General features: G+C 42.4%; 1 protein-coding gene across 1 annotated transcript; it reads left to right on the top strand.

Moving 5' to 3' along the window:
• The first annotated feature begins 652 nt into the window (after nucleotides 1-652).
• LOC308661911 (guanine nucleotide-binding protein G(I)/G(S)/G(O) subunit gamma-10) lies at nucleotides 653-14,464 on the top strand. The gene is made up of 3 exons (XM_081317148.1): nucleotides 653-888; nucleotides 11,601-11,732; nucleotides 12,621-14,464. Exons 1-2 carry the CDS (start codon nucleotides 808-810, stop codon nucleotides 11,724-11,726), a joined length of 207 nt encoding a protein of 68 aa, XP_081173274.1. The 5' UTR covers nucleotides 653-807; the 3' UTR covers nucleotides 11,727-11,732; nucleotides 12,621-14,464.
• The last annotated feature ends 1,043 nt before the right edge of the window (nucleotides 14,465-15,507 follow it).

Raw genomic sequence — 15,507 nt, forward strand, 5'->3', positions numbered from 1 at the left:
GTTTCAGGTTGCTGACCCCTGCTTCAGATCTTGTGGGTGCTTCATCCCTGGAGGTTTTGAAGAAGAGACTGGACAGCCGTCAGTGGTAGTCAACCTTGGCTCTTTTATGAGTCGTGGACTTCAACTCTCAGAATTCCCGAGTCAGCCATGCTGGCTCAAGGAATTCTGGGAGTTGAAGTCCACGACTCATAAAAGAGCCAAGGTTGCCTACTCCTATAGTCCTCCTGCTTGAGCAGGCGGCTGGACTAGAAGACCTCCAAGGTCCCTTTTCCAGCTCTGTTCTGATTTGATTCAGGGGAAAAAAAAGAAGAAGGAGCGTGCAAGATACGAATCTTTAGAGCAGGGGTCTTCAAACTTGGCCCTTTGATGACTTGTGGACTTCAACTCCCAGAATTCCTCAGCCAGGTATGCTGGCTGAGGAATTCTGGGAGTTGAAGTCCACAAGTCATCAAAGGGCCAAGTTTGAAGACCCCCCCCCGCTTTAGAGGAACAAATCAAAGGAGGTCGGGGAGCGAGTTGTCCTCCCCAGCGGTCTCGCCCGGCTGCGCCCTGCCAAATCGACCCGTCTCGCCTCGCCATTTCTTTCCCCAGAGGGGTTGGGGGGGAAGGGGGGGGACGGACGGTTGAAAGGCTGCCTCCTCCCCCTTTTTGCGCTCAGTTCCTGCCTCGGGAAGGCTGGCTGCTCCGTCCAGGCTCGCGAACCGGAGTGGTGTGTGTGTGTGTGTGTACGTGTGTGGGAGGGAGCCCGGATTGGCTCGGGAGAGCAAAAGGCAGTGAGGAGCCGCCGAGCGCTGCCCGCTTGCCAGCATGTCTTCCAGCCCCAGCGTCAACTACGTGCAGGGCATAGTGGAGCAGCTGAAACTCGAGGCCGGCGTGGAACGCATCAAGGTGAGCCGCCTTTGCAAAGAAAGAAAGAAAGAAATGAAGAAAGAAAGAAAAAAAGGGGGGGGCGCCTTCAGCCGCTCTCGGACTTCGGGCCAGGCGAGGCAGGCGCCGGGGGCTGCTTTTCCCTGGCGCGCAGCATCAGAAAGCCTGCCTTTGTTTGCTCTGTCCAATTCGGAAGGCGTCGGGACGCTGGAGCGGATCGAGCAGGCGCCGGTGCCGGGAGAACAGGGCCTCTCTTGTGGGTTGGGGGATTTTGTTTTGTGTGTGTGTGTGTGTGTGTTTTGGTTCCAGACGCGAGGGAAAGGAAAGGCGGGGTAGAAAATTGGGGTTTGGGGGGGGGGCGGGGGACGGGAGAGAGCCTTGCTTGTCTCCGGAAAAGCGAGGTTGCAAATTGGGGGTTTGTCTCCGGATCCGTCCTGGTCCGCTCGCATCCGAGGTTTGCATGGGCGTTGGAAATAAAGCCGGCCATTGTTGGTCTGCAAATCGAGTGGGCTTGCGAAGGGCAAGGCCGGGTTTTTGTTTTGTTTTGGTTTTTTTTTTTGGACAACCATTGCGGCTTCTTTTCGTTGCCTTGGCTGTTTCGTTTTTTTTCCCCTGCTCGCGCCGACTTGCTGGCTGGTTGCTTTTAAAGGTTTCTCTTTTGCTGCTATTTTGAGGTCGGCGTCCGAGGGGCTTTCCAACCAAGCTCATTTCGGGGGTGTGGGGGGGGGGGAAATTCGGACGGTTTGTCTGAACGGCTGGTGTGTGCTGTAAGCCCGGCTATTGATTTTTAAGGCGTCTTTCCCCCCCCCCGCCGCCCCTTTCCATGGAGAGGGTGTGACTTCTGGTATAAAATGCAAAGCGACGGCCATTGTTGGCGTATCCTGGAGTATCTTGATAGTATCCTTGTACCATCAAGCGTTTCAAGTACAGTGGAGTTGTAAACAAACAAAAAAAAGGTTTCATAAATGAACCACGCTTGATTATAACCCCTTTTGTGGTTTTAGGTAACGCTCTTGTGACTGTGTTTGTAGGAGAGAAAGTCCCCGATAGCTGCTTGTTCCAGGGTGGAGAGGATATAGTAAAAATGAGACCTTTGCCAAAAACTCGGCATTTTTCAAAGGGCATTTTTCTCAATTCTGCATTTTTTAAAATGTATTGGACCAGTTCCATAATCCTCAGCTACCCTCGTTCTTTGAGCAGCTCTGAACTGTTAAAAAAATTATTTTCAGCCAAAGCAGAGTTTTAACACTCATATTATCGTGATTGACTCTTAGAATCTGCTTTTGAAACATACCTTTTTATATTTCTTAGTATATATCCCAAGGATAACCAATAGAAAGAAGCTGGATTGCCCACTAATATGTGATCATGGGCACGTTTATGTAAATCAGTATTTAATTTCATCAGTGTAGAGAGAGAGGCCTTGTTAATTCTGCAGTACTGAGAAATTGTGAATAACAAAATCAACTTCCAGACTTTCTTCACACTCTTCAGTATGAAATGCTGATAAAAATAAAGGAAATCAAAAATGTCACTTGATAAATGGATAGAAGCAGAGAGTTTGAGTCGAAGGAGATCATTTAGAAGGATTATACAGGCCAATATTCCATTATCTTATCTAATTTCAAGCAACCCCAACAATTGTACTCATTTTCTACTTGAACACATCCAGGAAAGAGGAATGATTGTCTTAGGAAGTTTGTCACATGGTTGGCAGCTCTTTTTAAAGGGAAGGGTCGAATATTAGGTAAATTTGCTCCCATTAATGGAAGCATCCTCTGTCCATTTTTCAGCTTGGAGAGGACCCTACAGCTATGCTGTTATTCACCCCACCCTTCCCTGTTTTTTGCTGGTTGGCTCCTCTGGGCATCACCTATAAACAAAATACTTTGTAACTGAAACATGGTTAGGATCTTAGACCATGGTGATTAGGCACAATTAGATAGAAGTTACCATTGGCTAGGTATATATAACCAATTTGTGTAGGCGTTTCTGTAAAGAGAAATTACAAGTTCTGTATCCCAGCAGTACATAAGCGAGTTGTTTGTTTAGCCTTTCAGATTACATTTTTGGATGTCTTCCAGCATCCCCAAATTCCCATGCTAGTTCAGCATTCTGACACAGTTTAGGGAGAGATATATAAACCTTGCATGACTGGTTTAGCTAAGAGTGCATTTTCCTGTTTTCAGTGGGGTTTTATGTTCTGCTTGTAAGATTTTTAAAAAATAATTATACCTTTATTTGTTTTAGAAAGGTTTTTCTTGTTTTGGGTTTTGTTGCAGGGCAGCCTGTGTTGAATATTAGAAATTTCTCCACACCTCCCTTTTCTCCTCTTTAGCGATTCCTTCACTGAAGCCCTTGCAAGTTTGCTTCCAGATGTTGACAACTGTCCAAATGATAGAGATATAGCTTTGCTGTAATTGGGGGGATGGGGCAAAGAAGAAGCAGAGTACATGTATTAAGTATCCAATAACTTTGATGTACATTTTGTTTTAGAAAATGCCCATGTTCCTAAAACAAAAATGCTTCTCATTCTACTAAATGGTCTGCCAGTATTATGATCCACCTTGACCTCTGGGGGGGGGAAATCAATTAAAATGAGTGCATCTTCAAGCTACAGAAAGCTTGGTAGCTTGTTTCAATTAGTGAATGACATGGAGATGGGGCAAGTTTAGCATACTTCCATCAGTGGTTTTGGACGGAAAATATAAAAGATTCTATTTGAATCCAAACTCAGCCCTTGTCACGGTGAAAAGAAGCCACAGAAACCATCAAAACATGCCTTACCGCACTATCCATCCATTTTATGCTGATGATGAGCTGTTAATTCCACATCTGATCATCCTGGTCATTCTGATCAACATCTTGTTCTCCTATTCAAATGACTATCTCTTCAAGTGTAGCCAAATTCTGGCACGCAGTATGAAAGGTGCACAGCAGTAAAATACTGATAAATCTTCTCACCTAATTAGTTAATTGGTGTCAATTTTATGTATCCCAGTGGACTGCAATAAAGGTTCTGTTTTGAGATGGGGCAGGGACTGTTTGCATTCATTCTACTTCTAAAGGGCATTTGCTTATTGAAACCTGAGGTAAGAGTGACTTGAGCCTTTTCATCCCAGTAGGATTGGCATGCCCCACCTGTTTCTCCGAGGTCCACAAGAAGAGCCTTCTCTGCTGTCCATCCTGTGGACACCTTTTGGAATATATTGCCCCCTCCATAGCGAGATTGGCTCCTCATCTTCTGCAAGAGCAGAAGTAGGCAACCTTGGCTCTTTTATGACTCGTGGACTTCAACTCCCAGAATTCCTGAGCCAGCCATGCTGAGGGAAAACAGAGAGGTTTCCAAGCTGAGCCATGCTGGCTCAGGAATTCTGGGAGTTGAAGTCCACAAGTCATAAAAGAGCCAAGGTTGCCTACCCCTGTGCAAGAGTGTCACGCTGAAGGTGGTTGATAGTTTAATAAGAGATTCCACCTCTCCCCACCCTCCCTCCTGCCTCTCCATCTTTTAGTCATAGCTGATCATTTGTATTTTTATAGTTTTTGAATTGTTTTATTCTTTTTTTAACGTGGTAAGCTGCCCAGAGTCACCTCATGCTGCGATGCGTGGCAAACGGATTGAATTGATCAATAAATAGAAAATACAGTGGAGCATTTTTATTCTTTGAAATGTGTTCATTCTTGCAACAGCCCCGTGAGGTAGGTTTCACCTAGCACATATCAAAAGAGTACAAAAGGACTTTTGTCATTATTTTGCATCTTGAGAATAATTATTTGATAACATGGTCACTAATAAGCAGGCATATACATAGAATGAAGGCTACTGCTAAGCTTGTAAGCCGCCCTGAGTCTTCGGAGAAGGGCGGGATATAAATGGAATTAAAATAAATAAAAAAATATTTAAAGATTTGTGCTGGAGTCTTGATATCCTCTCCAGTTCATATTTGTTCTTTTGCACATGTATTGGAGAAAATTAAAATACTCCAAAGTTTTTTTAAAAGATTATCTTCTCTGTGTTTATCTCTTTGGCATCTCACGAAAAACAGTGAAGTAAAACAGAAAATCAAAGAGTGTGGCCTGAGTTTGAGCAATCTCTCACATTGTCCCTGGCCTGTTTCCCTGCACAGTTGCTTCTACTCCCGCTGTGACCCAATTTAAATTTAAGCAATGTTGCAGATTTTAAGTCTAGGAGCATTTGTAATTCTGTAAGTATGTGCTAGAAAAATACTACCTAGTGGTTATACAGTTGGGGAGTTGGAATACAAAGGTTTGTTCTTCTCTCTGTGTCTCACTCTTTCTCATGCTGGCTGGGGAATTCTGGGAGTTGAAGTCCACACAGCTTAAAATTGCTGAGGTTGAAAAACAGTGCTCTATCTATCCCAGGGATCTCCAACCTTGGCAACTTTAAGATTTGTGGACTTCAACTCCCAGTTGCTGGCTGAGGAATTCTGGGAGTTGAAGTCCACAAGTCTTAAAGTTGCCAAGGTTGGAGACCCCTGCTTTATCCCACTCATTCTAAGTGGTGAATTCTTCCTTGATACGCCTTGATTTCAGATAACCCCCTTCAGAGGCCACATAAATATACCTAATGTTGAATAGTAAGCGCCCTTGACATGTGCTCACCCACCTGCCTGTTATTGATAAAATTGGTGTAAACCTGGCTGTTTCAACAAGCTAGGGGTAGTGTTAGATTAGTTTTTATTGTTTGAATAGGACTCCTGGTTTTATACATATGGTGTTGCTATCAATTTAATTTAGAAAACGACTGCTATTTTACAGACCCATCTGTCCTGTGTTGTAGGAGGGGTGGTGGCTGAATTATCCTATGGGTGTCTTGCAGAACGCATGCTAGGTTAGTTCGATTCAATTCATGTCATCATGGTTAATGAGGCTGAAGAAACAAAGGCTATCTCTCCAGGGTTGCAACAGATTGCAATATAAATAATACAGAAGCTTTTCCCATGGTTGTGATGAAAGACCAAAGGTTTTTGCCATCAAAGAAGCCGTTCCATTACAGACCTGAATATAGCAGACTGCAGTTAGGGCAACCTGTTCTTCATTTGTGTTTGGACTTTGTTCACCATTCTGATTACATTAAAATAAATATGTTATAAATGGTGTCCATCCTTCAGAAACAGGCAGCTGGATTTTGTGAGGAAAACTGTTTACAAAATTGCCCTTACAGAATGTTGACTCTCTAGATCCTTGGTTCATTTTTTTTCAGCGAAGGTACTGTAAACAAACATAATAGCTACAGGTCGTCCTCTACTTACGACCCAATTGGGATTGGAATTTTGGTCACTAAGCAACGTGGTCATTAAGTGAATCCTCATGTGACCAGGCCTGATTTTACCACCATCTTTCCATGATAATTAAGTGAATCACACAGTCATGAAGTGAATCTGGCTTCCCTAATTAAAGTTGCTTGCTTGAAACCAACTGGGAAGGTCACAAAATTCATTCACATGACCGCAAGGCACACTGCATATTGGCCATAAATGTGAATGGTTTCTCAGTGCCAGAATTGCAGTCTCTTCTTGACTGTAGGGCTGATGCAGCAGTCATGATGTGATGAATAGGTCGTAGATAGCTTTTTTCCAGGCTATTATAAATTTAAACTCTTATTAAATGAATGGTTGTAAGTTAAGGCTTATTTGTGTGTGTGTGTGTGCACACACACACACACACACACTTATACAAATAATCCTTAACAACCATATATATTGGGCCAAGGGCTATGTTTGCTTTCAGAGAATACTGTGCAAGGCCTATGCCAAAAGGTTTAGAGACAGAGACACAATGGAAACCCTCTGTAGGTTTACACATTTTCCCCTAGATCAGGGGTCTCTTCAAACTTGGCCCTTTTATGACTTGTGGACTTCAACTCCCAGAATTCCTCAGCCAGCATGCCTGGCTGAGGAATTCTGGGAGTTGAAGTCCACAAGTCATAAAAGGGCCAAGTTTGAAGAGACCCCTGCCCTAGATCATAGCACATATCCATTCAGCCTTCCACTCACGTCTACATTATTAAAAGCCTGAGTACAATAAAACCCTGAAGACTGATCTAAGAAGAAGGAAAGTGATTTCAGGAAGGGATGTTAGATGCGTGATCAGTGCTTTATCCCTCATGATTCCAGTTAGCCTCCTTGGGGGATTCTCTGGGTTTCTTTTATTGATTTAAAAGTGGCTTTGATTTGATCCCTGGAGCTTGGCCTTGGGAGACTGCTGTTTCTATCAGTTGATGCCTTTTGCTGCTCAATATGAAATCACACAAAACAACGGGATGTGCTTTTCACAAGGTACTTCAGAGTACCTTTATTTTATATGGGGAAGAAGCCTTATATTTTGGCTTCTTTGGTACTTTTGTATCAAAGTATCAGTATGCTGGTTCAATTTTGAGAATTCCCAAGTTGAAGTACCATTTCCAAGCAGTAGACCTGACTCTATGTTTCTACTTTACGTGCTAGTGGTGCAAAATCTGCTCTTCAGTTTCAGCAAGCCTAAAAGGAATTCTGTGTGTTCTTGCCTATTACTGCCATGAGGAATGGCAACGGTTACTCATTACAATAAGTCATGAGTACCTGGCCAGCTTTTCTGCAATGTCTGCTACTCACTGCCGCTCTTGGAAAATTAATACCATATTGTATATTAACCCTCAACTAAACCCAGGATAGTCCTTGACTTATGACCACAATTGAGTTCAAAGCAAGACATTTGTTAAGTGATTTTTGTCCCATTTTATGACCTTCATCTGTTAAGTGAATCGCTGTGGTTGTTAACTTAGTGACCTGGTTGTTAAGTGAATCTGGCTTTCCCATATGGCTTGTCAGAAGGTCACAACACATGATCACATGACCCAGGGACACACAGCTGTCATAAATATGAGTCAGTTGCCAAGTTTCTGAATTCTGATCATGTGACCGTGGGGATACTGCAATGGGTGTGTGAAAAATGGTCGTAAATCACTTTTTCCAGTGCTGTTGTAACTTCGAATGGTCACTAAACAAACTGTTGTAAGTCAAGGACTACCTGTATTCATTGAATATGGTAAATTTGTTGGAGTAGAAGCTATAGGAGGTTAAAACTATGGTCCTGGGAATTTGTCCCTCAAATGAAGATAAAGGTATTTTTATAAACAACTTATGGAGAAAGTAATGGAATATTTTTTTATGAAAATTGGTGTTTGGAACTTTGTCATGGAACTTTGTTTTTAAGGTATGACAACTGGAGCAAGATTATTCTGTTCTCAAAAGTGGAAAGATTTGACACTGTCCACTGTGGAGTTGACTGATGAGGATAATGGAACTTGCTAAGATGGCTACATTAACTTCTTTGATTAGAGAAAAAGACATCTACATTTATGGATGACTGGAACCCCTATATGGATTCTTGCACTAAACAGAAAAAAGTGCACTTATTTAATTCAACTTTATTTAGTAATTTATTAAATGTATATGCCATACATCTCGCTGTCAAGCATGGCTTATGACGTGCCTTTGATTAGAAAAGAATGGATAGTACCATAGCAAAAAGTGAACATTTTTGTGATAATTAAATAAGAGGTAATTTTGTTAATCACACTTTTATTTGTTGCGAAGGAAATTCTATTTCTTTTTATCCTTTGTGCACTTTTTTTTCTTTGTTCTTTTTCTTCAGTATGGTTAGTTTTTATGTTCTCTTTAAAACTCTTAATTTCACACACGCACACACACACACAAAAAAAATACAAATTACTGTATATAAATGCTATACCATATATATGAAAAGTACTCATATTTACCATATTTACTTACGCATAAGCCCAGCTGGTTGCAATGTCCTATGTCGCACTTGCAACCTCCTGCTGACTTCCCTATTGATTTGCTTGTCAGAAGCTGGCATTGAAGGTCGCAAATGGTGATCATGTGTTTGTGGGATGCTATGATGTAATTGCTAGCTGGTTGCTGAGTGCCCAAATCACAGGTAGGGATGCTACAACAGCTGCAACTATGAGGACCTGTTATAAGTTCCCGTTGTTCAGCACCGATGTAACTTTGAAAAGTTGGCCATTCAGTGAGGATTACCTATAGGTAGTAAGTATAATACTGATCCAGTTTTTTTAAAATATATATATATATATATATTGGAGCATATTCTTCCCAGCTTTGAAATCCTGGAATCAGCAGCAGAGTTTTCCATTAGGCATTGTAAACTTTGAAATACAATTTGGTGTTTCACTAATTTTAATGGCCATAATTGTACTGCAACTGCAGTGATTTTTTTCAGGGCTAGTTCCATTAGCCACACTTACATGGTGCTAAGGTTTCCTATTAGTGCAACATAAACTCCATAGAAGAAGTTCAATTTAAATTTTGGGATGTTTGTTGCAAGTGCTCTGTTGTATATTAAATTCTTTCCTGAGATTGGAAGCTGGCCTAATTGCTGTGGAGACCTGTGCGCAGCTTTGCCTCCTGAAATATTGTTAATGTTTTTTTTGACTTTCCTAATTTTGTGCGATTGTCTGTGAAAATGCCTACTACATCTTCATGTGCATCATCATAGATTTCAAATATTATGAATTATGAATAGCATCTGCCTTTGCTTGGCCTTAGATAGCCTCTTCTGAGTTGAAGCAAAGTCCCGTAACTTGCATGACCTATGTTCCTGGACGGAGCAAACGTATTTGCCAAGGATGTAGCAAACATTCTCTGGCCTGTTCCACGGAAGAGCTTTTATTTTTGCCCATTGCAAGGTTTTTTTTGTTTGTTTTTTTACCATTTTTTTCAGTCACATCCCTGCATAAGAACAATTTTGCCCCTCACTTAGTAGAAGGAATAGAAAACCACTCATGTGCTCCTGCACTGTCTCTTCCTCATGGCTTGTGGGGAATTGGCCTAATGATGTCTCTTTAAACCCTCTCTCATGCCAACTCAGAGGAAAAGATTATTCTCCTTTTAGCTGATAGGTCGCCAGTTATCTCCAAAACTGATATAATGCAATTGCCCTTGCTATCAGATATCAACTGTTGGAAGTTTTAGTCAGTGTTACTTTTTTATGGTAATTGCAATTGCTTATTACAATTCAGTTATTCACAGTTGAGTTTTCCTGTTTTCCAACATGTTTCTTTTGGTCTTTGGCCATGAAATAACTGCAGATTCTTGATCTCACTACAAGGTCATCCAGATAGCCTGCCCTGTACCTGGATGACCTTGTAGCTCAGACATGTCAAACACAAGGCCCAGGGGCTGGATGCGGCCCGTGAAGTGGTTTCATGTGGCCCGCGAAGCCATCCTGGAAACAGTGAGGGAATGGCCCCCACTGCCTTGGCCCTGGCCCAGAGACCCTCCTTCTGCCAGAGACCCTCAAATCTGTCCGACTCCTGCCCAGGCCCCCATAGGCACCCCTGATGTGAACGATGTAGAGCTGGCCACGCCCACCCAGTAGGCCACACCCACCCAGCCCCCTGAGGGCAACCGCAATGCTGATGCGGCCCTCAATGAAATTGAGTTTGACACCCCTGTTGTAGCTAGATCAAGCACTGTATATGTGTTTATTTTTGAGATCAGTGTCTCTCTGTGAGAGCCTTGTTTGCTTGGAGGGGGAATGGGAACTACTTTGAATTGATGGCTCCTTTCTGGGGTTTTACAGTGACCTGAACTGAAAGAAGAAAAGATGATTTAGAATGGGTAGTGTTGCCCACAGCAGCTCCATAAGAACCTATGACCCTTTCAAGACCAATTGGTGTGTGTGTGTGTGTGTGGGGGGGAAAAGAGTCAAATACATAATTATGACAGGTACAACTGCATAGTTGAAGCCCCATTCCTTTTTCATGTATGTTGCATGTGTCGCATGCACATAAAAGGAGCAGGGCTCTATTGTGTAGTCCCACCCATCATATTTATTTTTAAAAACCTACGAGGCTGTCCCTGGTTGTTTTTGAAGTCCACAAGTCACAAAAGGGCCAAGTTGGAAGACCCCTGTTGTAAAGGATCCCTCCCTGCTTCTGTAATTGATTCCCTAACCCTAACCCTACGTACATACAGACATTCATTTATTAAAGTCCATAATTTTGTTTATTAAGCTTATTCCTACATTGCCACAATTAAAGAAAACGTTACAGCAGCATCAAAGGATGTTCTGCACGCCTTACAATTGCTGCCTGTCCTTTTTTTTTTTTTTAAAGTAATTGGTCTAGCCTTCCGGCTATATTGTTCAGCTAGAACAGGGGTGTCAAACTCAATTTCATTGAGGGCCGCATCAGCATTGCGGTTGCCCTCAGGGGGCCGGGTGGGCGTGGCCTACTGGGTGGGCGTGGCCAGCTCTACATCGTTCGCATCAAGGGTGCCTATGGGGGCCTGGGCAGGAGTCGGACAGATCTGAGGGTCTCTGGCAGAAGGAGGGTCTCTGGGCCAGGGCGAAGACAGTGGGGGCCGTTCCCTCACTGTTTCCAGGATGGCTTCGCGGGCCACATGAAACCACTTCACGGGCCGGATCCGGCCCCCAGGCCTTGTGTTTGACATGTCTGAGCTAGAACTCCTTAGCCCGGTGTTAAGTTGCTTCAGGGGTCTCCCATCTTCCGTTCTGAAGCAGCCCAGCTACTAATACAGGAAAGGAAGCCTATCATAGCTGTTGAACCTTCAAATAATACCAATTGCTTCACTCTGTGGGCATGTAGGTCCACCAGGACTTTCATGCCAACCTCTTAAAAAAAACACCCAGTTGCCTGTCATCTTCTTGTGCTTTTCCTTCTCCAGGTCTCTCAGGCAGCTGCAGAGCTTCAGCAGTATTGTATGCAGAACGCTTGCAAAGATGCTTTGCTTGTTGGCGTTCCGGCTGGAAGCAACCCATTTCGAGAGCCCAGGTCCTGCTCCTTGCTCTGAAGACAGGTAGGCCATAGGTCCATGGCTTTGTCAAACAGTGCTCTCTCTCTCTCTCTCTCTCTCTCTCTCTCTCTCTCTCTCTCTCTCTCTCTCTCTCTCTCTCTCTCTCTCTCTCTCTCTCTCTCTCTCTCTGATGTATACGTTGTAGTTATGAAGTTGATTTACACCAATTTGGGGACTTGAGTGGTAGTGGGCTAATGCCTCCTTAAGTAACACCAGCTGCCTGCAATTAGTACAGGGTCGCATCCCACCAGGCTCAAGGTTGACTCAGCCTTCCATCCTTCCGAGGTAGGTAAAATGAGGACCCAGATTGTTGGGGGCAATAAGCTGACTTTGTAATAATGCCGCTTGGGGGGGCAAAAGCCCTAATAAGCAGGCATATACATAGAATGAAGGCTACTGCTAAGCTTGTAAGCCGCCCTGAGTCTTCGGAGAAGGGCGGGATATAAATGGGATTAAAATAAAAATAAAAATAAATCCCTTTAATTTTTTTTCCTAAAAAACACCAGCAGGAATAAAGAGCTATCCTTGAGGACCGAAGATAACGATGAAAATCATCTATTCTCTTTATCCCGTATCCAAAGGAATAACAAAGAGAGTGTAGAGCAGGCATGTCAAACTCGCGACGACACATGACGTCGCGCAACGTATCGGGACGGTTTTGCCATTGCGGGCAATGGGCTGGGCACGGCTTCCAGATGACGCGTCGGGCCGGCGGTTTGACACCCCTGGTGTAGAGTGTCTTATTTTTCCGCTGAGTTGCTCTCCTTTACAAAGGAATTGTGTGGAGTAAAGTAACTTTTATAAGTAACATTTTGCGACGCTAATCTAATTTATGGAAACTTGGAAGGAGATTACGTTTTAATAAAATGTTTTTTTTCCCCCATGTTGCAGGGAAGGTTTTCTGAAAGTCCTCAAGTACAAGAAGAATCCCAGCGGTCTTCCTTGTTTTCCAAACCAACAGTTTGTTTGTAGGGCTTAAAACAGTTTCTTTATATATTTATTAGTCTGCCTGACTGTCTTAGTAAATGGTGAAATCTTTTGCTAATGTAAAGCATTTTATAAGGAAAAGCTTTTCCTTTTGTAATTGATTCAATATCCTTTCTTTAATGAGATGTTTACATTTAGAAAAAGGACAATGCCAATGATGCATTTCTGTTGTGCCTGAATGAAACATGCACCAGTTAGTACCTTCTTACTAACACCTTTCTGTTTTCTAATCAGAGACATTTTCAAGCATGTTTGATCAGGCAGATTTGGCCATTGAAAGCTGCAGTTTTACACACATTTGTTATTTTGGAATAAACGTGATATATTCAGCAGGGGAGCTATAGCTTCTAGTTAGTATTATAGAACTTCGGGCATATTTCCATTCCAAAATTGAGGCTTCCTTAAAAATACTTTGTATTGGTTGAAGTATACCCAGTTTGTTAAAAGAAAAGTGCTTCTCTGTTCCAGTTGGTTGAAATGAAGAAGATGTTTGTCATATTTAGAGGTATTTACTATAGCCCCTTGAGTGCCCAAGCCCCAATTTTACCCAGGAATATAAGCTTGCTATTCAGCTTTCCAGTGGATTGGGAAGGACAGTAGCGTACAAGAATCTCTCTATAGGTATCTTACTCTCCCTCCTCTTTAATAGGGCAAGCACATGGCTGAGAGGTATTAAGAGGAACCATGTCATAAATCATCTTCCCATTTGAGTTGTGCACAGTGGCCCGTTTGCAGCTAATGGGAACTGGGAACTGTCGAGGATTGATAAGCTGCTTTTTCTGCCAGTTTGCAAAGAGGAGGATAGTAAGGTGAGATTAAGGTGCAGGGAGGGGAGACTGAAGAACCTGATCCACTGAGATCACAAAGGAAGAGTGAGAGAAGATGCACCAACTCCCAGAATAGGACCCACCATCTTTGGCCAAGTCTACCAGCCATTATGGCTCCTGACCCTCTAGTACAGGGGTAGGCAACCTCGGCTCTTTTATGACTCATGGACTTCAACTCCCAGAATTCCTGAGCCAGCTGGCTCAGGAATTCTGGGAGTTGAAGTCCATGAGTCATAAAAGAGCCAACGTTGCTTACCCCTGCTCTAGTACATACAGCCCTTGGGGCTGCATATTCACTACAGAAGCTCTAATCTTTATCTCTGTGCTTTCCCATAAAATAGTTACCTTGCAGAAAAAGCCTGCTAATTCAGGACATTCCAATGTCACAGACCCCAAAGAACTTTTAAAAACCTGCCAGATGTCTGCAAGCCTTAGGAAAGAAAAAGAAAATTTCCCTTTCCCCCACCCTTTGTTTTAGCCATTCCTTTCTCATTGATGAAAAGATGCCGCGGAACAGGAAAGAAAACACTTCACATAGAACAGGATGAATAAATGAATAAAGTGAGGATGAATGCCTCACTTTGTGCTGGTGTTGACTCCTGCTGAAGTTACAAAATCTATTAGTCAGTTTCAGAAGGGGAGAAATGCTGTGCTCTCCAAGATATCCTCTCCAGGCCTACAGGATTATAAGCTTAAAATATGCCTGGTTGGCAAATAATCACTGATAACACTACAATACATAACAATACATTTAGGCAATCTACGGGCAAAGCTTTCCTAGCATTTGCAATATTACTGGAACAATTCACTTTTTTTTTGTGGGTCAGGTATCTGATTTTCAATTACCAAGCACTTTTGTACACGCTGTTTACTTTTAAAAAGAAAGTTCTTTTTGGTTTGTATTAATATATTAAAAGCTTAAAAAAAACTTAAATTACTGGGATTTTTTTTGTGGCACGAAAACACATTTAATGGGTGAGTTTGAAATACAAAGAATCTGACCTGTGTTAGAAAAATAGAAAAGATCACATCTGTCTCAGCTACTTCCAATACATCCATGACAAAAAATTAGCCTGCCAAGAGAAATTATTATGCCCATATAGATGCTAATGTCAGTAATTTGCAGAGCTCACAAAGAGTATTCACTTGTATCCAGCCCACAGAAACTTCCATATAGGTAGCCCTCAACTTACAACAGGTTGTTTACTGACCGTTTGAAGTTACAATGGACCGTCCCAGAGTTCTTCAAAGCTGGTTTCAAAGTTTCAACAGCTCCCCTCCCTATGGTCATGTGATCACATTTTGGGTGCTAGGCAACCAGCCCACATTGATGGTTGTTTACACTGTCCTATGATTTTCAGCACTCTTCTTTTTGCCACATTTGCACTAATTTGCATGGATGAACAAAACAGCACTACACAACAGCACTATTACATTTGAGAAATGGCTTTGATGATGCCTTTTTAAGAAGTTGCAATATGTATCTTGAGAGGAAGTCAATATAAAAAAATCTGATAATTCTAAAGAGGACAATGGAGACAAGAGAAAGGGTGTGGAAAGAAAAAAATAAATTAACCCAAGAAACTTCCTTGAAATACCGTGTACTTGAGATCAGCAGTTCAAAACACTTATTCTTAAGAGCAAATGTTTTTAAAAACGTTTTAAACTTTTAAAAAACACCCTATGCAGTGAGCTCTACAGATAAGTGCACTTTTAAGACAGTAATGTCATCAAGAATGCTTTCCCGAGGCAGATTTATGCTTTCCCATAGCTGTTTCCAGTGTGGCTCACAAAATCCATCTACATATATGGTATTTCGTTGGGACATGTTTGCATCTGATTTGGCATATAGCGTAAACCACGCAGCACCTTGATCGCCATACATAAGCCTGCTTAATTCGCTGTAATCGTGTTCTAGTGTATCATCTGAACTAAAACTGGAAATTGGACCCCAAGTCAAATGG

The sequence above is a fragment of the Vipera berus genome, assembly GCF_964194415.1.
Source record: "Vipera berus genome assembly, chromosome: 2".
NCBI lineage: Eukaryota > Metazoa > Chordata > Lepidosauria > Squamata > Viperidae > Vipera > Vipera berus.